Genomic DNA, 23,489 nt, shown 5'->3' with positions numbered 1-23,489 from the left:
TGGGGGTCAGCCTGGGAGGCCGCTCTCTCGGGAGCGGTCGGTGCGATGTGGGGGTCCCTCTGGGCTGTTTGTTCCCAGGGCTGCGGCAGCACCAGGCTGGGGAAGGGAAATTTTGCAAACAACATCCAGGCGATGCGTGCAGGGGGGGCTCCGGCTGCCTCTCCTGGAGACGCACCAGCCCCGGGGAGCGACCGCGAGCGCTTGCCTTGGCTTTTGGAGCCAAGGGGGTCAGACCCCCGAGGCAGGACAGGCTGCCCGGCTCCGGGGCCATGTGTTCGGTGGCAGCCGGTGGCCGTGCAGCCGGGGGATGTGTCCCAGCACCTGCGAGCACCTCTGGGCTCTGTGGGACACGGCAAGCCCGGATTATGTCTTGCTGCAGCCCCGCGGGCGCTGGTGCAGCCCCGGCCGGTGCGATGCTTGCAGGGAGGTGGGGAAGGAGCTGCAGAGGTGAAGCCCGGGACGGTCGGTCCCTGCCTCCGGGACACGCTCCCTCCTCCGAGCACCGGAGACGGTTTTGCAGCCGGAGCTTCTACGTGGCGTGGGGGAATTTTTAATCGGCGTTGGATTTCTCCTGCCCCGCACAGGGGCCTTCGCAGGTGGCGAGGACGGTGACAGCCGGTGGCTCGGTGGCACGGCCACCGCTAGAGGGGGGCAGGATGCCACCGTTCCGGACTGGCCCCGTGTCCTGGGGTGCTGGGGACCCGCAGGGCAGGGGCACAGCCCGGGAGCCCAGCGTTGCCCATGGCCCCCTTGGCTCTCCCCGTCCCAGGGCGGCAGCAGCCCCGGTACCTGCTCCTGCAGTTCCTGACCCTCGTTAGATCAGCCTGGCTCAGGCCGGGCAATGGCCCGTGCCTGGGGTCTGGAAACGCGCTCGGTTTGATTAGTCCTTGCACCGCTTTCCAGACCATGGATCCTGGCCGTTGCATGGCCGGGATGAGGGCGATGGAAAGGCTTGTTCCTCCCTGACGACGTGCTCGTTGGAAGCGGGAGGAAGCAGCATTGCTCCTTCCTTTGGCACTGTGATAAATGCCACGCTGGGCATTTATTCCCACCCCATTTATTCCCACCCTCGGGGGTGCGTACCTGCACCTGACTTGTTGCAAATCTGCAAATATTTCTTCCCCCAGGGCGGTGCTGCCCCTGCGGAGCTGTGCAGATGGGGCAGGAGGGTGGCTCCGTCCCCTCGCTGCCCATAGCATGTGGGTAGGGCTGTTCCCTGCTCCGTGAGCGTGTGCTGTAGGCAGGCATCTTCCTCCAGATGTGCGTCCCCCTCCAGATGTGCAGGACCACCCTCATCGTGGAAGGGCTGCTTTGAGGCGGTCCAGGAGCCTCTGGGGATGCGGAGGCTGGTCCCACACCTTGGAGGAAGGATGGGTTTCCCTCCTTCTTGCCCTTGAGCTTTAAGGCCTGGGCTCCTGCCTGCTCGCCCCTCCGGGCAGCACCCCGGGGCTGGGTGCGTCCCTGGCACGCATGGGACCAAGATTTGGGCTGTGCGGGGAGCAGTGGCTCGTGTGTGGCTGTGGGGATACTCGGGGCAGCTGGAGGGTGGCGAGGGGAAGGGGATGCTCATCTCCTGTCCCTTCTCGATCAGCGTTCAGGCCATTTGCAGCACAGGCTCATCGGGTAATTCAGGCTGCATGTCCCCTAATGATTCAGCGAGGGATTCAAACCACCTCCCCCCTCCCCTCCCCATTATTTGCGCTTTCTTCTTGCCTGCCGCGATATTTTTACCTTCAGTTCGTTCAGATTATATGATCAAAGGAGGCACAAAGGGGAGAGAACAGAGAGGAAAAAGCTTAAAAGAAGAAAGGGAGAGGCTGTGGGCTCTGGGGGCACTGCCAGCTCCGCGGGAGCTGCCGTGGGCTCGGAGGATTTTCCTGGGAGCAGGTCCACGTGGTGACCCATCGCACCTTCCCCGACAGGCAGAAATGTCGCGGCTCCTGGGGTAGGATGCAAGAAATGACCTAATTTCAGCTGGCGTGGGGCTGCGTGGGGGGGGGCTGTGGTGTTTGAGCATCTCCGGGTCTCCCCATCGTCTGCCTCCTCGCCATGGGCAGAGCCTGACCCGCTTCCAGGCTGTAGCAGGAGCTGCTTTCCCCTGCTCTGCTCCCACTGCCCATGCATGGGATGGTTCTTGCAAAGGAGATGGGACCATGCGGAGGGTTGATCCCCGTCCTTGATCCCCATCCGAGCGGGGCCGCGCTCGCCGGGGCTCTCCCGGCGGCGGGGCAGGCTGGGGTGGGCGGGTGTCGTGCCGCAGCACTCCCAAGCTCCTGCCTTTTGAAGCAAAGAGCTCGGCACTGGGTAATTCTGGTTGCTTAAAAGCCCCGGCTGTCAGAAACGCTTTGGAGATGGGCCTTCAAGTGGCTCCGACGGGCAGGGATGTGCATAATTTATGGAGGTGAGTTGAGGCAAGGGCCCTCCTGGCTGGGGCGGCTGCGGAGCTGGGAACCTCCTCCGTGGTGTAAAGGGGCTCGGCATGGCCGGCTCTGGCGGGCAGCACCCCTCGGGGCCGGCTGAGGATCCAGCCCGGCAGGCGTGGGCTCGGATGCCGGGCTCTGCGCTTGAGCTGAGATTAATTTAAGCTGTTTCTTCGGTCTCGCTGTTGCAGCCCGTCCTGCTTGGGGAATGCATTTGCCTGCTCAGCTCTCCTCTGCTTTTTGGTGCCTTGCATTAATCATGCGCTGCCCTCACAGCATCCATCAGCGGCTGCTTGGAGACAGCAGGGATGGGCTGCAGGGGAGAGCCTTCCCCCAAAGGGGAAACTGAGGCAGGGGGCCGTGCTGCTTGGGCAGGCGCAACTCTGGGGTGCAAGGAGGGGGACGAAGGGCTGTCCTGCAGCCGTCTCGGAGCCAAGACCGTGGCAGCACCCTGTGCCCACTCCAGGGGCTCTGTGGTGAAAGCACAAGAGACAAGGTGAGAGCACGGGGGGGGTGGCGGGAGGATGGTGAGAGGTCAGACCCCCCGGGCTCCCCTCGGCTGCGAGCAGGAGGCTCCCACAAGGGTGTGGGGCCAGGACGGAGGTGCTGGGATGGGCTGAGCCCTCTGCCAGCTCCAGCGCTGGCTCTGGAGGAGCCGGCGCCTCCGAGATAGGGTGCGGACACCGGTGTGCTGGGGCAGCAGGGCAGGGCGGCACTTAGCAAGAGTGGGTGGGTTTTTTCCAAAAAAACCCAAATGTCATTCCATGCTGTTCAATGGTTAATCGGGACCCAAGGGTGCCTCCCCGCCACGCCGTGCTGCAGGGCAGGGCTGCTCTTCGATTGCCGGCGATGCCGAAATGCTCCCTGCGGGCCGTGCTTGGTGCCGGGGCTGCCGTGGCCCTCGGGGAGGTGTTGGGATGCGGGTCGGGATGCAGCACGTGTGCTTGGCACAGCCTGCGGGCATCACCCAGGCACCGCTCCCAGTGCCTTCACCACCAGTTTTTCCCCCAGTTTCCCAGGGACCATTCGCTCCCTCCTTCCGCCACGGGCACCCAGCTGGGGGTCCGAGGGCCTTTGCAGCCCGATGCTCTGGGCACGCAGCTGACCATCCTTGCCACTTTTAATTTGAGCGGACCCTCGGGTTGCTTGCTTGGGGCAGCCAGAAAGCCAAACTCCCCCTGCGGCACGGGCGAGCCCTCGGTGCTGTTGCTGTTTGCTGCTGGCAGCTGTCGATAACGGATGCTTGCAAGGAAGCAGCTGCTGGTTCAGAAACCAGCGGCCCGAAGGAAGAGCGGCAGGAGCGGCAATGCTTCGGGTAGCGATTCAGATCCATAACAGCGGGTTTCGTCAGTGCCTTGGCCACGTCGGCTCTTGCTTAAGACACAGATCAGCTGCCAGCCCGCTCGGTTTGTAGCTCGGCGCTCGAGATGTGGGGACTCGTAGCAGGCGATTGAAAAACCCGTTGGGAAACAGCCCCCAGCTCTTTCGGCGCTTCCCTTGCTTGACGCAGGGGACGGGGGCTGGCTCGTGTCCCTGACCCCCACCGGGTGCCTGGCAGACGTGGGAGGAGGCTTGGGAAGATCTTCAGCCTCAGCTTGCTTTGCTGGGGACAGGAGCTTGTGTCTGGCTGGGCCATCGATGGGGACAAGGAAAGGGCAGGTGGGTGCAGCAGGGGATGCTCAGGAGAGGAGGGGACTTGCCACTCGGTGGAGTGGCTCTTTAAAGAGCAGGTTTCTCCCCAGATCAGCTCAGGGTTTAGATCAAGCTCAGCTTTAAGGCAGCTGCTTGGTTCCTGTGCCTGGCTGTGCCCTGGGGCAGGAGGGATGCTCTGGGGTGGGCAGGGACCAGGGCTGTGGGTGCATGCGGGGTTGGACCCCCTCTGAGCACCGTCTCAGGGTCTGTCCTACCCCAGCAGCTCCCTGAAGAGGGGACGGGATGGGACGGGTCCTGGGGCCTCCCTCCAGCCCTGGTCCTGCTCCTCAGGGCAGGGTGAGCCGGGCACCCCTGCACCGGCCCCTCCGCCTGGATGCGGTTTGGGCTGAGCCAAAGCTGCCGGTGTGAATCAAAAATCAAGTGAATCCCAAATCTTTTTTTTGCAATAATCCCCAGTGCTAATTTCTGCCGGGCTCCCTGATGAAAGCTCGGAATAGCTGATGTCCTCTTCATCCTCCTGCTTAATTTTCTCTCTCTCTCTCTCTCCCTCCCTCCTGTTCTCCCCCCTCCAAGGGCTCCGGAGGAAGGACCCGAAGCTTTGCTTGGGCTCACGTCTCTGCCGCCGCCTCTTCTCCCCGGTGTAACCATGCAGACCCCGGCACCCTCCTGCAGCCTGGCTGCCTGCTGCTCCCCGGGGACCGGCATCACCGACGGGAGCCGCTGACGGTGCTGCGAGCGGGAGCCCGCTGGGAGCCATGCCGCCCGCCCGCACCAGCCTCGCTCCCTGACCGCCGCCGGGTTTCAGGCCGCCAGCTCTGCCCCAGCACGGCTTTGGCGATGAGCGGGGGTTATTTTTGCATGGAGCGTCTCTCCTTCTGCCTCCTCCTGAGTGCCTGGAGCTGGGGGTGGGCGCCCGGGGGTGCCGCCAAGCCCAAAGGCCAGGGCTACCCGCACATGAACTCCATCCGCATCGACGGGGACATCACACTCGGGGGGCTCTTCCCTGTGCACGGCCGGGGCACGGAGGGCAAAGCCTGTGGGGAGCTGAAGAAGGAGAAGGGCATCCATCGCCTGGAGGCCATGCTCTTCGCTCTGGACCGCATCAACAACGACCCCGACCTGCTCCCCAACATCACCCTGGGTGCCCGCATCTTGGACACGTGCTCGCGGGACACGCACGCCCTGGAGCAGTCGCTGACCTTCGTGCAAGCCCTCATCGAGAAGGACAGCACCGAGGTGCGCTGCGTCAACGGCGGTCCCCCCATCATCACCAAACCGGAGCGGGTGGTCGGTGTCATTGGCGCCTCGGGCAGCTCCGTCTCCATCATGGTGGCCAACATCCTGCGGCTCTTCAAGGTAGGGCTTGGCGAGGGTAAAAATAACCACTCGGCAAAACCACCGTGGGTGTTTTTGCAGTGTTTCTCCACGCGTGCCTCTTCCTCCACGGCTGGGGGTGGGCAGGAGCCGGTGTCTTTAAAACCCTTCTCCTGCCTCCCCCGGGCTCCCCGGGGATCCCTTCCTCCATCCCCCTCCAGCCATGACACTTTTAGCAGGAGGATTTTTACCTCTTCTCCCCCGGCTTCGTGGTGAGGGGGGATGCTGGTGCTCCTGGCGTCAGCGGGGCTGCGGGAGGGTGGTCGCCTTGCAGGGGACGGATGGGTTGAGGATGGGTGTGAGGTGGGATAACTCGGGATGGAAGGGACCGTGGGGGGGCTCAGCCCACCTCCCCTGCCCACCGGGGCTGTCTCTGGGGTCAGACCGGGTTGCTTAGGGCTTGGTTGTGGTGGATCTTGACAACCTCCAAGGCTGGAGAGGGTCCAGCCTCCCTGGGAGCTCCCCGAGGGTTTCTGGGGTGCAGCCCTCGCCCCACTCCCCGGCTGTTACTTGAGGGGGCTTGGCCAGTCCGCGGGAGCGGTGTCACCCGGGGGGGGTCAGCCCGGGGGGACCCTGACCGTCCCGCTCAGCACCCTGGGTGTAAGATTCCCTTTGCCATCATATAAGACACGCCAGGCACCTCCCTGCCGGTGGCTGTCACCTATAGACTAACGCTCTCGACTTGCCTGCCTGCAAGCAGCTGATAGCTGGCAGCATTTCCGTATGGACCGCCCCGACACTGGCGGTGGGGGATGGCTCGATAAGGGGGTGTGGATTGCCCCCCCAAAATGTAAGATCACACCTGGGCCAAATGGCTGGGGAGCCGCAGGGTTGCTGCGTTCGCCGCTGGGATGGAGGCGGCTATCGCCGATGGGCTGCAAGGACGGCTGTGACCGCACCGTGCTCCAGCCCAGGGGACATCAGCCAGGCTGGGGACACTTGTCCTGTGTCACCGGCCTTGGGTGTGCAGGGGGCAACAGGGCGCCCGGGGCTGCGGTGGGACGACGGCTGGCTCTCCCTCCCGCTCTCCGTGCTAGCTGCAGGAAAGCCAAGGAGTTTATAATTACTTTTCCCCTCGCTGTGCATTTATTTATCCGCAGCAACGTCCCTGGGCTAGAGAGAGTGTTTGAACAAGAGCCCCCTCCGCAGCGAGCGGCAAGGAGAAATGTAAATACTCCGCACACCCAGCAGCGGTGGGAGCCCCGGGCTGCCCCCGGAGCGGGGTCCCAGCTCTGCCTCCCCTCCCAGCACCCCGAAACCCCTCGGTTCTGCAGGGCTGATGCTGTTTTCCTTTTTCTCTTTCCCCCCTCCTCTTCCTCCACCGGCCCGGCGTGCTGAGAGCGCCGGGTGCCCTCCTGGGAGGGCTGGAAGCTGTTAGCAAAGACGGAAAAAACAGATCGCTGATGGAGTTTGATTTTTCTGGGTCCCTTTTTTTAAAACATGTTAATGTTCCAGGCGATGAGTGAGAGGACTATTCAATAATTAAAATAATATAAATTAGGGGGAGCGGGAGGAACTTAAAAGCTATTTGCCGAGACAAAAAAGATTGAATGCTTGCCTCAGAGAGGAGGAGGGAGGCAGGCAGCAGGAAAGGAGGCAGGAGAGTGACAGTCGGAGGAGTGGAGGGTACCTACATCCTTTCTAGGTTATTTTTTCTCCCCCTTCTCCTCCGATTTTGATCCTTGGGCAAAGCAGCTGTGACCCGTGCAGGAAGGATGTCACCGAGCCCCGATGCACCCGTGCCCCAGCCTTGCACCCGGGCAGTGGTGCTGCCGGTGGCCTGGTTGAGGGCACGTCTGAAGCCCCGGGTGTTCCCGGCAATTTTAAAATCCAGAGTTGATCTCAGCCCAGCGTGACAGCGAGGAGGCAGGTAGAGGATGGAGACCTCAAAATCCCCGGGAGGGGATGATGCAGGATGAGCTCAACCCTTCCTAGACAGCAGTGAATCCCTGCGTGTGGGTGACAGGGTGTGCAAGCGGGTCGGTGCAGAGCGGGTGCTCTCCCCGGCGGTCCCCAGCACGGGGACATCGTTCCCATGGGACGTGGGGTCTCACCCCACCTCGCTGGGCACAGCCGTGTTCCTGCAGCGGTGGGAGCTCGGGGGGCTCGAGGAGGCTCTTCCTGAGACCGGAGAGCTGCTGCCGCTCTTTGTTATTCAAATAGTGGGTTTACGGCAGGGACATGCTTAAAATGAAAATAAGGCAACTTCCATTTCACGCTGCTGCTGACCTTTAAGCGCGGGTGACTCCGCTCTGAGGTTCAGCAAAGCGTTTGCTTTCCCGGGCGCCGCCGCGCAGGCGGTTGCCTTTGCCCGTTCCCTCGGGAATGACACTTGCCGGAGCTCTGGCTCCTGCCACGGCGTCATGGCGCGAGGCAAGAACTGCTCGCGTCCCCTCAGCGCCCGCGCCGGGAGCCCTCGGCGTTCGCCCAGCAAGGGGATGCTGGCGTAAAGCGCTGGGAGCCGAAACAGGGGGACCCGCTCCCGATGCGGGGGGAAGGACCGGGGATGCCTGTCCTGGATGGGGCTCGGTGCCCCCTCCCCGCAGGCAGCTGCTGGGGGGGGGGGGAATGCGGGGGCATTTCAAGTGCCCTCTGAGCACTTTGATTTTTAAATCGCTGAAGTGGTTGTCCGGGAGGGTTGTAGCACATCCAGCGAGCGGCACAGGCACAAAATCGATTCGAAAAGAAGAGCAAGGTGAGGAGCAAACAGCTTCCCCCCTGCCCGCCCCAGCGCTCGCACCCGTGCACCCATCGATTGCAGGCAGGAGCCCCTCCCTTCGCTGAGCCCCATTTCGACCACGGCTCCCCTCGCCCTGCTGCCGGTCGCAGCAGCTCTGCATCCCACCGTGCAGGTGCTGCAGAGCCCTCGCTGGCAGGGGGTCACGGCAGCCCCCCTCCCAGTTTATCCCCGGGAGCTTGGAGCAGCCCCATCTCTACCTCTGCCCATATGCCGGGGTTCCTGCCCCGGGGCGAGGCCGTCCCCCTCCATGGGGCTTGGCCCCATCCCACGCTCCCTGCCTGTGCATCCCGCCCTGCTCCATCCCCGCTCCCCTCCCGCACAGCCCACCGGCCCTCCCTCACTGGTGGGGAGGGGTTTTGTCACACGCTACATAAATAAATAACGTGTCCTTCGTTAGATGCCGCTGCCTAATTAAAGCTGTACATCAGTGGAACAACTTGCAGATGCGGCATCCTCTGTCCAAGCTGGTTTCCTCGCTCCTCGTAGCTCTGCCTGCAGAAAAACCTTCCCCCAAATCCCTGGTCTCGGCTCCTTGCGATAGCATCTCTCTGGCGTCACTGCAAGAGCTTTCTGGCACGCTCCAGCTCCTTCCCACCCCTTTGCGCTGGCTTTCCAGCCTCAGCTCTACCCAATTTCTCCTGAACCACCACAGCAATGATGGCGTCAAAGGAACCAGGTCCGTCCCCTGCAAATGCGATCCCTGAAAAGCTGTGTCAGGGTCTGGGGTGCATTTTTCAAGCCCATCCAGAAAGAGCTGGGACACGACGGAGCCCGAGTGCTCAGCCGGGGTGAGGAGCATCCCTGGTGAGAGGATGGACTCGACACGTGCCGGACGCTTTGAGGCGCTTGTTTTCTTCGTGGCAGAGAGTGCAGCAGCTCTTTTTAGCGCAGGGGTGTTGAACAGCATGAATAATTCACCTAATGGAGGACGCTGCCCGTCGTGTGCGTGGCGGGAGCCGGGCGTGCTCTGCGCCAGGTTTTGCTGCCTGGGGCTGGGTTGGTACAGCCGGGGGTGTGGAGCTGGATCAGGCCCCTGGTGCTGAGCCCCCCAGGCTTGTGTCTGCTCCCTGCCACGGGGATGCCCCGAGGCTTTGGGGGGGGTGGGACGGGAGGGACGCTGCATTTGGCACCACGCTTCCCCACTTAGCGGGTAAATAACCTTCATGAAGCTGGGAAGGTGGAAATCGGCCGGGGGATGCTCTGATTAATCACCCACTCTGCTCTGCCACTTCATTTCCTTGCTCTTCACTGGGTTTATTAAAACAAATTGCAGCTGTCTGGCCGCCCCGGCCCCGCAGCGGCTCCCCCCTCCGTCCCCAGGCATGGCATGGCTCTGCGAGGAGGAGTGGGAGGCCGAAGGCAGAGGAGATGGCAGGTCCGGCAAGGAGAACACCGAAGGGCAGCGGCCGTGGCTCTCTGCTTTGCTCTCAGCTGGGATGGCAGCTTGTTTTTCTTTTTTTTTTTTTTTTTTCCAAAAGGGATGTAACTGCCCTCTGGCAGCACCGGGGTTTTCTGCTGGAGCTGCCTCCCCAGCACGGGACGCCGGGTCCGCAGGCAATTAAGAAAAAGTTTTCTTTCTCATCGATGGTTTTATGTCTGCCTCCGGCACCCCTGGATGAGCCGTCTCCTTTCGGCGTAAACCCGTGCCAGGGCTGGCCGGGAGATCCTCCCGCAGCTGCTGCGCTTCCCGGTGCTTTATTTCTTGACAAGAGCCAGATTTATTGAAGGGACCGATCAGCCCATGGCCGGCCGGCGTCAGCCCCGGCGTTGGAGCTGCCTGATTTACACGCTCAGTTTAACAGGTTGCGGCAAAGGAGCGGGCAGGCTGGGGAGTCCATTGCTCCCTGCCCCAAGCTGTGTCCCCTCGAGCGTGTCCCCTGTTGTGTGTCACCCCGGAGCGGCTGCCTTTTGGTGGCACCAGGGCTGGGAAACGGAAGAATTTGTTATCGGCTGCGTGTCGTGCGGGTGCATTGCGATGCCTGAGCGATTTGCTTGCCCTGCCCTCATTTTCAGTTGGGGAAACTGAGGCACGGAGACCTGGTGAGCAGCCCAGGGTCTGCGGGATCTTTATCGCTCTCCAAGGAGGTGCCGAGGGCTGGATCCTGCCTTGGCACTGGGCCTGATCCTGTGGCCCTGGGGAGGGGGCAGCGGGCCGGGGGCTGCAGCCTGCCCTGCTCCGATGACAAGGTCTGACCGTCCCCGCTCAGCCCCTTGCTCCTCCAGCCTCTGTGGTGCTTTACACTCTCCCTAATTAAAAGCTGCTGTCCAAATGGCTCGATGATGGAAATTCTAATTAAATCAATTCCATCTTGTCGGTGAACCAGAGGTTTGCATAAGATATGCATGAAATTAATAATTATGGTTAGGGAATTAGCTGCTCCCGACCCTGTCTCTGGCGTGGGGGGGGGCTGGTGCCAGGAGCAGCGGGGCGGGCGCAGGAGCCCCTTCTCGTGGGGATGCTCCTGACCGGTGTGCGCGGCTCTGGCTGTGCAACGCCCCGTTTGTTTTTCGGCTCCTTCCCTCCTGGCTGCTCAGGCTGACGTTCAGATGGATGGTTTAAGCTGGAGCGTTGCAGCCCCCCAAGCCTTGGCTGGTGCCGTGCTGAAATTGCCGCCTTTGCCTAATTCTCCCTGATCTGAAGGGGATTCTGTCCGCCGCCGGTAGAGAAAATGCCGCATCAGCTCGTAAGCTGGCAGTAATGAAATGGGTACGAAATCAAGGTGTGTTTGCGGTGCGTTCGAGGTTGATCACCCCAGTCCATTGACCCAGGGGCTGGGGGGAGCAGGATGGCACCCCCAAGCCCGGCTCCTGCCTGCTCTCTTACCCTGAGGGACATTTCTCCAGGTTGGGGGTGCTTCTAGATGATGCTGACTCTGGTTTTCAGTTCAAAATAAGGGAAGAAAGAGGTTTTTTCCCCTGCCCCGGAGTTACTCCTGGATCTTGATGGGACAAGGGAGCCTTGGGGTGCAGGAGAGCCGGTCCCGCTGATTCCCCCCCCCATGGCATTTATCCCAGGCTGGCAATGAGCCAGGCAAGGTACCACCGGTGCCCAGATACGCAGCTGAGGTATGTTTCCAGCTCCCCCTCCCCACCGCATCCTTCTTCTTTCTAAGAACCTTGAATTCCCTGCCTGCCTTTTGCTTTTATGGACCTAAAAGGACTTTTGTCTTTTATCTGAGAAAATAGCTGGTGCCGGGAGTTGGTCTATTGTAGACCGGGAGATCAAAAAGGCAGAGGGGGAAAAAGGCAGAAGTCGTCTATGAAACGGTCATTTGGGAACCGGTATTTTATTTTCACTTCCATCCAAGGCAGAGGAATGAGAGAGAAAAGCTCTTTCCATTTGTTTATTAAAATACAGCTTCCAGTTTGTAGCCCGTAGATCAACAGGTATTTTCTAGGCTTCGTTTTCCAGCGGGGCTTCGAGCAGGAGGGGCACCCCGGGGGTTAAACCCAGACGCACCCCGGGCATCTGGGCTTGGATGGGATGCGCGGTGTCACGGGGGAATAGCTGGGAAGTCTCCGTTGCCAGTGCCCTGCTGAGGAGGCAGGGATCTATTTAAACTAAGCCACCGTGCAGAGAAAAAAATCGTCGGGAAAGGATCCTCTGGAAAGGCAGGGTTGCATTCCTGCCCCCGCCTCTCCTTTGATGCGGGCACCGCTGCTTTCCATGCCCGCTTGCCCTCGTCGCGTGGGCACGCTGCATGCATCGCCTCCACCCCAAGCCCCCCGTGTCCGTCCTTTGGCCAGCGCCGCTGCAGGCAAGGCGGGGAGGAGGCAAGGGGAGCGGGCGTGGAGCGGCCCTCGCCCCCCCATCCCCTCCCCAGGATGAACGATTGCCAGACGAGCGCCTCGTCTGCTGAGCAGAATTTTAATCGAGTCTCATGCACCGGCTCCCGGTCACAGATACCCAACGAGCAGATCACAGCCCCTCGGAAAGGAGCACAAAACAGATTGTCACAGAGAGTAATCCTATTTGTGCCTTGATAAAGGTTCCTTCCTTTCCCTCTCCCACTCCTTCTCCCTCTCTCCCTTTTTTCATCTCGTATTTTGCAGGTAGGTAGAAGGGTGGCTGCTCCTTCCCAGGGAGCATCTTTTAGCATTCAGGTGGAGTCGTGGGTTTATAACACCAGTATCGCATTTAATAGAGAGAGGGAGAGGGGAGTGGAAGAGGGGAAAATAATGGAGAAACAAAGGAGAAACTGTGAGATGCAGCCTGGGAGCAGGAGCGGAGGAGGATGGGGTGGGTCGTGGGGGCTGGGAGACCCGGGTGGCTCCGGTGCAAGTGCCCCCGTCCTTGGTCTGCCACGACCCAGCCGGTGCTGTGCCCGCCAGGACGGGGGCTTCTCCCAGGGAGGGGTCGGATGAGGTGGTGGGATGGGGTGACAGTGATATTTAACCAGGGAGCTGTGGTGGTGAAGCACCGTCATTAAGAGACAGGTACCAAAATCTCGGGCTCCCAGTAGGGTGGCTCGATCTTATAACATGAACTAGGATCCCTACAGACCCCAAACCTCTCCCCATCCCCTCCAAGCCCACCCAGGTGTCTCTGCTGCTGGGAATTGGCTAACGGGGAGTGGTGAGGGGTGAGGCCAAAGGCAGCCTGAGCTGATTTGGGCATCTGGCACAACCCAGCTGCTTGCTGAGCCCGGTGGGATTGCTGGGATCCATTGCAGTCCCCAGTGGCTCCGGCAGCATTCGTGCTCCCGCAAGTGGCGATTACTGAATTATTCCTAAACTGGATTAGAGGGAGCAGGAGAGGGGGAAAGTCCTCTAAGAGCTGGGGATTGCTGCTCCAAGGCCCGGGGTGGTTTGGGATCGGCGATGCCCCGGGCTGTTCCTCCTCCGTTTGCTCTGTCCTGGCAGTAAAGCAGCATCTGCAGGGAAGCGAGAGGGCAGCGGCTGGCTGGACCCTTCCCTGGGCTGTGCCGGCTCTGGGTAGGGCTGTTGCCATCTCCGCAGCCCTGTAGCCACGGTGAGGCTGTACTGTGGCAGCTGGCTGAGCTCCAGCCCCTGCGATTATATCGCTGCTGAATTTAAAACCTCACCCAGGCGTTGGGCAGGGCTCTGCCAGCTCTTGCAACGTGCCAGGGAGAGGTGTGTGGTACCTGCCCGGGTGCGGGACGAGGGGACGATGGATGGGGCTGTCTGGGTATTTGGTACGTCTTTGGTAGGGAGCTGCATGCTAGTGGGGAGAACCTGGGCTTGACAATTTAATAAGCCTTTTCCATCTTTAAGATAAATTAACATCTGTGGTGTGTTTTGGAGATGTCAAGTGCTGCGTAAGTGTTAAGCATCGCATGATCCTCCAGTGCTAAATCATTCTAATGTACTGTGCGAGGTGCGGCAGCTCTGGTTAATTTAAAGGGCTTATTTATGGCTTGGGTGGACAGGACCTGGTCGGGTGGGGTCGGGTCGAACCTGTCCTTCCTGGGGCAGGAAGCCAAAGGGAGACCTTAGCAGTGCTGTCCGGGGCAGGAGCAAGGTTTTCTCTTTGGCCTCTCCCATTCTGGGCACATCTGATGCTCGGGAAACCCTTCTGGGGTCCTGCTGGGTGTCCCTGAGCTTCAGGTGGTCCTCGAGCCCCAACATCTCCAGGGGCCAGGCCAGCCTGCGTGGCCAAGGCTTGGTACCTGCTTTCCCCGCATGGTGCTGGTCCCCTTCGCCCAGGCAGCACCAGAGGCACCCACAGCTCTCGTTCTGGCCAGCACCCGGGGAGCACGGAGGGGAGATCAAAGTAGGCAGACAGGCATGTTACATGCAGAAATGAAAGCCTGGGATGCTCCGAGCCTCTCCCTGCAAAGCCCAGAGCTGCCTGGCTCCTTGGTGGACCTCGAAGGGACTTACTGGTGGCTGCTCTGCCCTGGGGCTGGTTTCTGTTCTTCCTCAGGAGATCCTGGAGTCCTTCTGACCTGCTGGGCTCTGCCCACACAGAAATGTGTGTCCCGGCATGGGTTGGGGTGGTTTTGTGTGTCCCGTACCCAATTATGGATGGAAATCACCAGATCAAAGCCTTTGGGTTGCCATCAAGACCCAGTAGAGCTGATCATCCTCCACTTCGTGGTCTCCCCTCCGTGAGTTGCTGGTCCTGGGTGCTGTGGAGCATCCCATGTCTGTCTGGTGGCACGTGCTCCCACCTGACCAATAGTCTTCCTTGATTTCCACCTCCCTCTCCTCCAGAGTAGGGCTTTGGGAGCTTGGCCAAGGTGAGAGCATCGCAGTGGGGTGGAGATCACCTCTTTCTCCTGACGCTTTGTCTTTCTCCATCCCAGATCCCCCAGATCAGCTATGCCTCCACTGCACCGGACCTGAGCGACAACAGTCGCTATGACTTCTTCTCCCGCGTTGTCCCATCTGACACCTACCAGGCCCAAGCCATGGTGGACATCGTCAAAGCCCTCAAGTGGAACTACGTCTCCACCTTGGCCTCCGAGGGCAGCTATGGCGAAAGTGGCGTGGAGGCCTTCATCCAGAAGTCCAGGGAGGATGGTGAGTGGGTTTCCCCTGGGATGGGGGCTTGGTGTGGGCTTTGGAGCAGCTGGGGCTGGAGGAGAAAAGGCGATGGACGGGAATAGAGAGATGTATCTGGTTGGGCTTCTTGGCCTGAGCTGGGACGCGGTTGTGGTGCATGAGCAGGGGTGGATGGCACGGCATGGGGAACGATCCCAGGGTGGTGCGGGTTTTGGGGCTGCCCTGCTGATTGCAAGGACAACGTGGTGTCCAGCGAGAATCCAAGCTCTCCAGCAAGGATCGGGACAAGCTGCCTCCGCTCTGCAGGGCAGGCTGCTTTATTGCTGCCAGCTCCTTTCAGAAAGCATCTCGAGATCCCGTTCCCTGCTCACCAGGAGACCTCAGATCCGCTGAGCCGGTGGCCGCTGAGCCGGTCTAACCCCCTCCTTCCACGGCTGAGCCACAGCGCTGGGCACGTTCCAGAAGAAAAGACTTTTACAAATACTCCCAGGTTTTAACAGAAAATAAAGTTGGCAGCAACACGCGCTTCACCCAATTTTAGTGGAATTATCCCTGAGGGCAGGTGCTTTAACTTGTCTATAGGCTTTGGACAGGCGGAAAGTCCACGCTCAGCAAAACTCTTTGGGAGGATTTGTCTGGAGCCAGAAAGCGTTTTGCTGACGGGAGCGCTGGGATGCTTAGGGGGAATTAGCAGCCTCGGGAGCGGCAGAGGAGCTCGTGGGTACCCACTGGTGGCCAAGCGTCGATCCCAGGACCAGCCGGGATGGTGAGGACCCCCGGGCGTTGCTGTCGTGGGTGCTATTACCATGAGCCCGAAGCCGTCCTGAGACCCCGTGGAGGGACCGGCACAGCACCGGGGTCCCTCCTTGCTCCGGCATTGCTTCGCCTCCGCAGCATCGTGTGCACGGGGCGAGACGGGAGCTAAAGAGTGTTTTCCGAGGCAGTTAAAACCCTGCGGCGCACAGGCTGCTGCCTATTACTGGCTTAACTGTATCTGAATGGCATATTAAGTTCTGGCAAAATCGGTGGGACACCAGCCTATCTGGAGCTAGTCAAACTGTGTTATGGCCTTATAAATGGATAAAGGGAATAAAAACTTCTAGGTGACGAGCTGCTAATCAAAGCCCTATAAATAGGAACAGCGTTAATTCTGTCTCGCGCGCGCGCCCTGGCACTGGGAACTGGCTGTGCTTTTAATATGCAGCGAAGCCCATCTGGGGATTCAACCTGGAATCTGCTCTTCAGGATTTTAACTTGAAAAGCAGAGTATTTTCACGGGGCTGCGGTTTTGCAAGGAGGAGTGCATGGGGATACTTTGGAGTAGGCGGGTGCAATGCCTGTTGTACGGCTGGGCACGGGGCATGCTGCCTGCGTGCCCCGTGACGGGGATGCGGGCGCGAGCGGTGCCGGGGTGCCCGCGTTGAGCTGGGGTTGCGTCTGCACGCAGCCGGCTGTGACGGTGAGTTGCTGCAGGGGATACACGGGGCTGCAGATGGGGAGGTGCCATCGGGCACACGCGGTGCCCGGCAGGCCTTGGGGCAGCGGGATGGGTGCCCCGCGGGATGGGGTGTCCCAGGGAAGGGCTGCAGGGCTGCGAGCAAAGGGCTGCGTTTATGGCTCTGCTAACGGCTTCGCTGCTGACCCTACTGGGGCTTGTAAATAAATGCTAACAGCAGCCCCGTCTGGCTCGTGATGATGATGAGATGCTCATCTGACTACAGGAGGAATAGGGGAAAGCAGGAAAGCAGCCTTTTTTTGTGTGTGTGTGTGTGTGTGTGTGTGGGCATTTTGCATTATCGTAAGCATTTTTCCACCCAAAAAGGAGTTTCCTGGCCTCCCTTGGGCCATGAGGTCCTGCCCCGTGGGGTGCCCGGTGCAGGGCTGATGGGACCGCTGGGTGACACAGGGAGGTGACAGTAACACTGAGTTAAGCAGCTTCGTTAGCCCATGCCGGGCCCTGTTGTGCCCGTATCCTGCAGCAGGCACAGCTGGAGGGTGCTCTCCCACCCCATCCATGGCTGCCGCTCCCCGGGGGTCCGGGTGCCGGGCTGCACGTGGCCGGCGGAGCAGGTTGATGCACAGGCATGATTCGAACCCATGCTCCTCCTCCATTAAGCACCAGTAAGGGGCGATTGTCACGACTGGTGGTCCCGCTGCAGCACGAGCACTTCTTCTTTGAGATACCTGTGGTTACCGCGAATTCCTATAACCAGATGGTTAATGATATGACGGCGTAATTGCAGAGTAAACGAGTGTACACGGAGTCGAAATGCACGCGTATTAATCTGGGGCTGAGGCAGTCCTGTAATTTGTGTATCCACATAACCCAACGATTATGTGCATTAGTGATAATTTAGTTATCAAAAAGCATAATTCCACTGTAATTGTGGTATAACAGCAGTGTAAGTGCAGCCTGTGCGTTATCAGCAGTAACGCTGCTTCCCTGCTCGCGCTGCAGGCACAGGTTTATTTATAAGAGCAGTCGTATATCAGCCCGAGCGCGGGGCCCGGGGAAGCGGCTCTCCCTTGGGTGCCTGGGTGGGCTCCGAGCTGCTCCCTAAAGCCTCTCCCCTGGGAGCGAGCGCTGGGGGTCGGCCGCGCTGCTTTGCCCACGGAAGGTAGCTCCGCAGCCGTGAATAACGGTGCAGTTGGACCAAGAACGTGCTTTTTCTTTTTCTTTTTTCTTTTCCTTTTTTTTTTTTTTTTTATTTGAAAATCCCCCAGCCTTGCCTCCTGCGTTGGCAACTGCAAGGTTGGAGGAAGAGCTGGGTTGTGCCTGCTTCGCCTTTCTATCCTCCCCCATAAATAGGGACGGCTCTGCCGACACCAAAAGGCTTTACACCAGCGCAGAGCTGCTGGGAATGGGTGAAGGATCCGTCCCCTTCTTTTATAGCCTGTTTGTATACGCCTGGCTCTCGTTTGCACTTCTCCGGCAGCGTAAAGGGTCCTGCGATTTATTGCTGCTTCAAGGTGCCTCAGCCTGTCAAAGCGACGTAAAAGGGATGGATCTGGATCCACTCAGGATCTGGCCTCTGCCTCGGGCTTGCCAGCAGTCTGTCAAGCGGTGGAGTTTACCCGTGCCGGGGTATTTATGCCAGGGGAAGGAGCCAGCTGACCCCGGGATCAGGGCGAGCATCTCCCCACACTCCTGAACAGCGCTCCGCTTCATTTTTCATGCCAAGCCTGAGTCTTCCGAGTTGGTTTTTATTTCCATCAGGCAATAACGCTCATTGCTGTAGTTAGCAGTTAGCATTCAAGCTGTTTGCTTTCTGATGCATTATCAACTTGACCTTCAGTTTCAATTTTTAGCAAAGCCTCACGTTAAAGCCTTCGCCGTTGCAGCGGAAAGCGTTTCTGCTCAAGGCAGAAACCCACACCCTCCGCCGGCGGCGGGAGAAGCAACTCGCCCTGGGGACAAGTTATTCTTGGCTGGCCCTGGGCTACTGAGACAGACTGACCTGGGAGGGCCGTTATATCTTATATATTGCAATTAGTCTGGCAACTATGCTGTTGGCCCCGGCGATTGCTGGTGGTTGCACCAATGGCCGGACAGTCCTTATTCACTAGAGTGAAGGTTTTTTGGGTGCAAAGATGTTATGTCTGCAAAGGATGACTTTTCCTAGGCCGTATTTAAGTGTTTTAAGTGCTCCCCCGAAGCATCCTGCGAAGGCAGTGGGTGCCAGCCGTATTTACACCTTGAGACCAAGGTGCAAGGCAGGGCCAGCAGCGGGGCGTCCCCAGTGTCTCCACCTTCCTTCTCCTCTCGTACAGCGTCTCCCCGTGACCCGGCTCCGTGGCATCGTTCGGCGGACAGACAGACCCATCTGCAGCTCTTTGCCTCTGCGTGCGTTGACATCTCTGCTGTCGCCGAGCTCTTGGAGACGAAATATTAGATTTATGTTTATGTAATTTAGCTGGCGAGCGCGGCATGTTATGCCATGCGTCCTAATGCGCAGCGCTCGGTTTTGTGAAGAGGGTAATATTTCCAGCCAAACGCAAGACCCCTTCGTCATGTGTCTGGATCAATTTTACACTGTCTTCCCCCCCCTCCTCCCCCCCATTGTTTTATCCTTCGCTGAGTTTTCTATATTTTTAGTTAAGAGGCTGATGTATATTTGTGATGCATTCGTTCATCCCCATGTGACATTCATGGCTGTCATTTTCTGGTTTTAACCAGGTTCATTACTTTGGGTTGATGCATCAGGACGTCACCCCCAAAAAGCCGCTCCCAAGTCTGAAAGCATAAACAAGCATCGAACAGGACTTTACAGCAGATTCGTATACGCGGTCCTGCAGGTTGCTAATCCTGGTTGTCCGATGGCCTTGGGGATCATCCCACCCCGTGCCCTGCGGGTGCCGTACCCGTGGGGCAGCTGGGATGGGTGGGAGGATGACGCTGGTGGGCACCTGCCCCTGGAGTTTCCCCCCACCCCAGCGACGCGTGCGGGATTTAAAGCAAGTGACCTTCAGCCCCGCGACAGCGAGGTGCGATGGGCGGCGGGGCAGAGCGGGGCTGGCAGTCCAGCTCCCTTTCATCCCCGAGGACGGCCGTTCCTGTGCAGTCAGCACTCAATTACCGCGGCTCACCGGAGGGCTGTTATTTGCTGCCGGCGTCTTGGCTCCCCAGCCAAATCCTCCCAGCTGGCACAGAGCCGGACGTTTTTTCGTGGCACGATGCCGAGAGCCCAAAGGGTCCCTGCTCCGGGGTTTGGGTGAACCTTTTCCTGGAGGTGTTTTCTGGCTGATAACACCGAGGGTGGTGGCATCTCCGTCCCCTGCGGGCTTGAACGGAGCGTCTCTGACAGGTCCTTTCACGGCGTGGCTCAGGAAGGGACCCTGGAACCCACGGGCCGAAATCATGGTTATACCCATCCCCTGACTTTCTGTGCTGGCCTCTGTCATCCCACTCCCTGCCCAAAAGTCAGCCCCAGCTCTTGCTGGCTGCGGCACCTCTTTGTGCTGGATGGGGCAGCCGGAGGGACAGGTCTGGTCACCAAGGCTCTGCTGCCATCGCCACTTCGGGTCCTGAAACACTTCCAGGCTCCTTGGAGGCAGAAACCACATTTCCTGGGTTATTTTCCTATTTCTTTTCCCCCCGCTGCTTCTTTTCTTTTTGTTACTGTCAACGCTGTGTACCCCAATACAGCCTGAAGGGAGGTGCGCCTCAGTTTCCCCACCTAAAAAAAAAAACCTTTCCTGCCCTTGAACTGTTTGCTGGTGGATGCAAAGTATCTTGTGGGCTGGGACTGGGGAGAGCCAGAGCTGAACTGGGGAGAGCCAGAGCCAGACTGGGGCTGCTGGGCTGGGAAAACGCTCTCTCCAGCCCCGGGGCTCACTCTGTTTGCTGCCTGCAATCCGCCTGTAAATAACGCTGCCCTCTCTTAACTCTGCTCCTTGTTTTCACGTCTCGCAGCGCTCCCTTTGTGCGGGGGAAGCAGGGAAGGAGGCGAGCGGGGCCGGACAACGAGGAGCTGTGGTCTCCTATTAGTTGTGGTCGAGGCTGGCGTGCGGGCTCTGGCTCACAGCCTAAACCCGGGCTTTGGAGGCAGCCCGAGTCAATATCTTGCTCTTTAATATTTTCGGTGTGTGTTGGGGGGTGCCTGCGGGCTTGTGACCCGGGCCGGCCGTGCCAGGCAAATGCCGGCAGCTCTGTGGAGCTCCCGGCGAGGTCCGGCCCGAGACGGGGTGAGATGGGAGCCGCAGCCCCGGGGGGCTGGTGAAGCGGAGAGCGTGTGTGTTTTCCGTGATGTGGGCTTGGGTTAGGACGGATGAGATAAATGATTATGATAAATGAGATAAATGCAGGAAAAAGCCGTCTTTGCCTTCAGGACTCAGCTGGCACTTCAAGCCCCAGCTCCTGGAGTCATGTGATGGGTGGGGGGTCTCTGCCGCAGAGAATAAACTCAAGCCTCTGCCTGCAGAGCAATGCTCCCTTTGCAGAGCAGTGGATGGGAGAAAGACTGCAAAATCTTGCTACAAACCTCCCCCAAAATCCCAGAGTCTCCTGATTCTTCCCAGTTCAGGGCTGGAGCAGGGTGAGGGGGAAGGAGATGCAGCCCAAGGGGCAGCTCGCCTGCAGAGGGGCTGCGGGAGCTGGGGGGCTTGAGTCGCCCGAGTTCCTCCTTAGGTCTTTAGCAGAAGATCCTTCCCGTGGACACAGTCTGTGGTGTTATTACCCAAGTGAGAAACTTGAGTTTTCTGTTCCCTGCTGTCCCACCCAAGGCCCTGGGTTTGAGCTGAAGACTTGCTTTTTTTCCTTTCTTTTCCCCATTGCAAATTCATTAATTACTGATTTAGCCTGGCAATGCAGGCAGTTGAAAAGCAGGCGCAAATTGCTCAGATTCATAATGTCTGCTGAGATTTCAAAACACTGAGGAGCAGCATTTGAGCCGGTTCCAGGGACGAGGGAGCGGGTTCCAGGGATGAGGCAGGCGGCAAGTGCCAGGAGCCTCCGGTGATGGGGACACGTGGTGCAGAGCCCAGGGCACACAAGGAGGGACCTGCCATCCCCGAAGTGGGACCAGGCTGCGAACACGCGGGGGTCAGGGAGCCGCCATCGCTCCCCGCGTTGTATTCCTAGGAGGGAAGGGGCGAGATGCCCACCTTGCAGTGACGGGCAGCGGTCTACGAGCTGAGATCTGGCTGCACCAGGGGATGCGTTGGGGCCGGTTTTGGGTGACAAACGCAGGGTGGTGTCCCCAAGCACACCCAAGCCGGTAGCGCAGGCTCTTTGCCAGCAGCAGGACTGGGGCTCGTGCGATATTGCAGCCTTCGCGCCAGGTAATCCGGCTATCGCTCTCATTAGGGCTCTGCCGCAACAAAGGAGGGATTAGAGCCACGTGTGATGGGACCTGGGGCGGCTTGCCGGCACTGCCGTTCTCCCTCGGCTCGTGCCGTGGCGCGGGGCCCTTTCCCCATCTCAGCGCTCTCCCCAGCCTGGCTCGTGTGCGGGTACCCGTAGGATGTAGGGAGCCTCCCCCAAATTGCAAAGCCGCTTGTTGCCGCAGTGTTGCGGATGGACGGGCGGACGGATGGGTGGGTGGACGGATGGATGGACAGACAGTGCAAACCCTTGCCCTGCGAAGGACATCCCGTGCTCTGTGATTAGACCAAAGCACACCGGTCCTGCGATGGCACGGGAGCTTTGCCTCCGCGAGGCCACAGAGCCATGTCCCTAATGACTTCTCCTCTAATGAGTCCATTCCTGGAGGCTTTGAAGCGACATGAATAATGAATCCCGGGGCAGGGGAGCAGCCAGCCGCTCGCCAATTAAGACTCTGGGCTTGGGAATCTCATTTAAAGGCTGGGGTTAGGAAGGGAAGGCCGGGAGCACGCAGGGGAGCCGCGCAGGTGCTGCTGGCAGAAGCCGGGCTGTGCGGAGCCTGATCCTCTCCTCAGGGTGCCCAGGGCTGCCCGGGGAGCACGTCGCGGCGGAGGGGACGTGCACGTCGCTGTTCCCAGCACGGTTGAGCCGGGCCCCCCTTCTCCAACGTGCCGGGCCCGTGCTCACCCAGTGCTTGGCAGCCGCCAGCTCTGCGGGGAGCCCCAGCAGAGCGCTCCCTGATTGATGGCGTACGTTAGCGACAGCAAAAGCTTATTATCTACCTGCAATCAAGAGGGCACTTCAGCATCGCGCTTCCCGGAGCAGCTGCGCTCCCACTGAGCCCATAATGGTGGAGATTAAACCCTGACCTGTGTTTGACAACACGCGTTAACCCCACCTTAATGAGGAGAGTCCCCGAGGCCCCCGGCAAGCGGCTGGCAGAGCTGCGGGGATGCCGGGGAAGGCTGAGGTCCCGCCGGGCTGGGGGCGATGCCGGTGGGAGGGATGCGGCCATGAGCTCGGGGACGGTGCAGGCAGCAGTTTGCTCCCGGCGGGCTTTGCCCTGCCCGGGGCGGGGGTGATACGCTCACAGGCGAGCTTTGCACGGCTGGGATGGCTGCACGGGGCTGTTGGGCGGCACTGGGCACAGATCCTCGTGGTTTTGCCCCTGGGGCCAAGGTGGGACTCGGGTGCAGACGCGTCCCCACTGGCCCTGGCTCTCCTGGCAGGAGGGTGGGTTGTTTGCCGGAGGACGAGCCCCGTGGCAAACCCTCTCCCTGATGCCGCACAGCCCGGTTTTGCACGGGAGATTTTTCCTCTTGCCCTGACGGGTGTCTGTGCCGAGACCTGCCCGGGTGGGACGGGACGGCTGCTGCTTATGAACCGGGGTGGGCTCGTTGAGGTGAGCTCTGGCAGGTGGCAGAGAAAGGGCTGCAAGCGGCAGCGCCGGGCAGGTTTGGCCACCTCCCGTAATTACATCCCCACTATTTCACTCTCCCTGTCGGTCTCTGCTTCCCTGGATGCAGGCTGCTGAATATTTCATCCTTGGCTCTGCCCAGCAGCCTCCCTGCGAAGCTGCTGGCTCTGCCACCGTGGGACCGGGATGCCACCGCTGCGGGGGCTCGGGCCAGGAGCCAAAAGCAGCTCCAGACCCTGGGACTGCAGCTCCAGGTACTTGGTTGCTGCCCCAGCCCGTGGGAGGTTTGGGAATGGGTCCAAGCTGGGTTTTTCGAGGCTGTTTCTTGCTATAAGCACCCTGCATCCCATGCCGCTGTCCATCAGTGATGGCATGCACGGGATCTTGGGTCTGAGCATCCTTAAATTGGGTGCCTGTCTCCAAGCAGTCTCTGGCAGCTGGCTGTGGGATGCTGCCCTGATCCTGGAGGCTTTCCCCACTATTCCTGCTCCTCTTTGGTCCTTTTCCAAAGCAGGGGGAGGAAAGGGGTCCCCGTTCCTCACCTCCTGCCTCCTCCCAGGGTCAGACCCTGGCTCGAGTCAGGGAGCGATGCTG

The 23,489-nt window shown here is 59.9% G+C and overlaps 1 protein-coding gene across 3 annotated transcripts in view; it reads left to right on the top strand.

Moving 5' to 3' along the window:
• Positions 1-23,489, top strand: part of GRM4 (glutamate metabotropic receptor 4) — a 53,860-nt gene that overhangs the window by 4,258 nt on the left and 26,113 nt on the right. For all 3 annotated transcript variants that reach the window (XM_075521811.1, XM_075521812.1, XM_075521810.1), the window contains exons 2-3: positions 4,647-5,429; positions 14,457-14,673. In XM_075521811.1, coding sequence (XP_075377926.1) covers positions 4,911-5,429; positions 14,457-14,673 — 736 coding nt within the window. In that variant the 5' untranslated portion in view covers positions 4,647-4,910. The remainder of the gene's footprint in view (positions 1-4,646; positions 5,430-14,456; positions 14,674-23,489) is intronic.

Source organism: Mycteria americana, chromosome 20 (assembly GCF_035582795.1).
Source record: "Mycteria americana isolate JAX WOST 10 ecotype Jacksonville Zoo and Gardens chromosome 20, USCA_MyAme_1.0, whole genome shotgun sequence".
Classification (NCBI taxonomy): domain Eukaryota; kingdom Metazoa; phylum Chordata; class Aves; order Ciconiiformes; family Ciconiidae; genus Mycteria; species Mycteria americana.
This window is presented reverse-complemented; position numbering and strand designations above follow the sequence as displayed.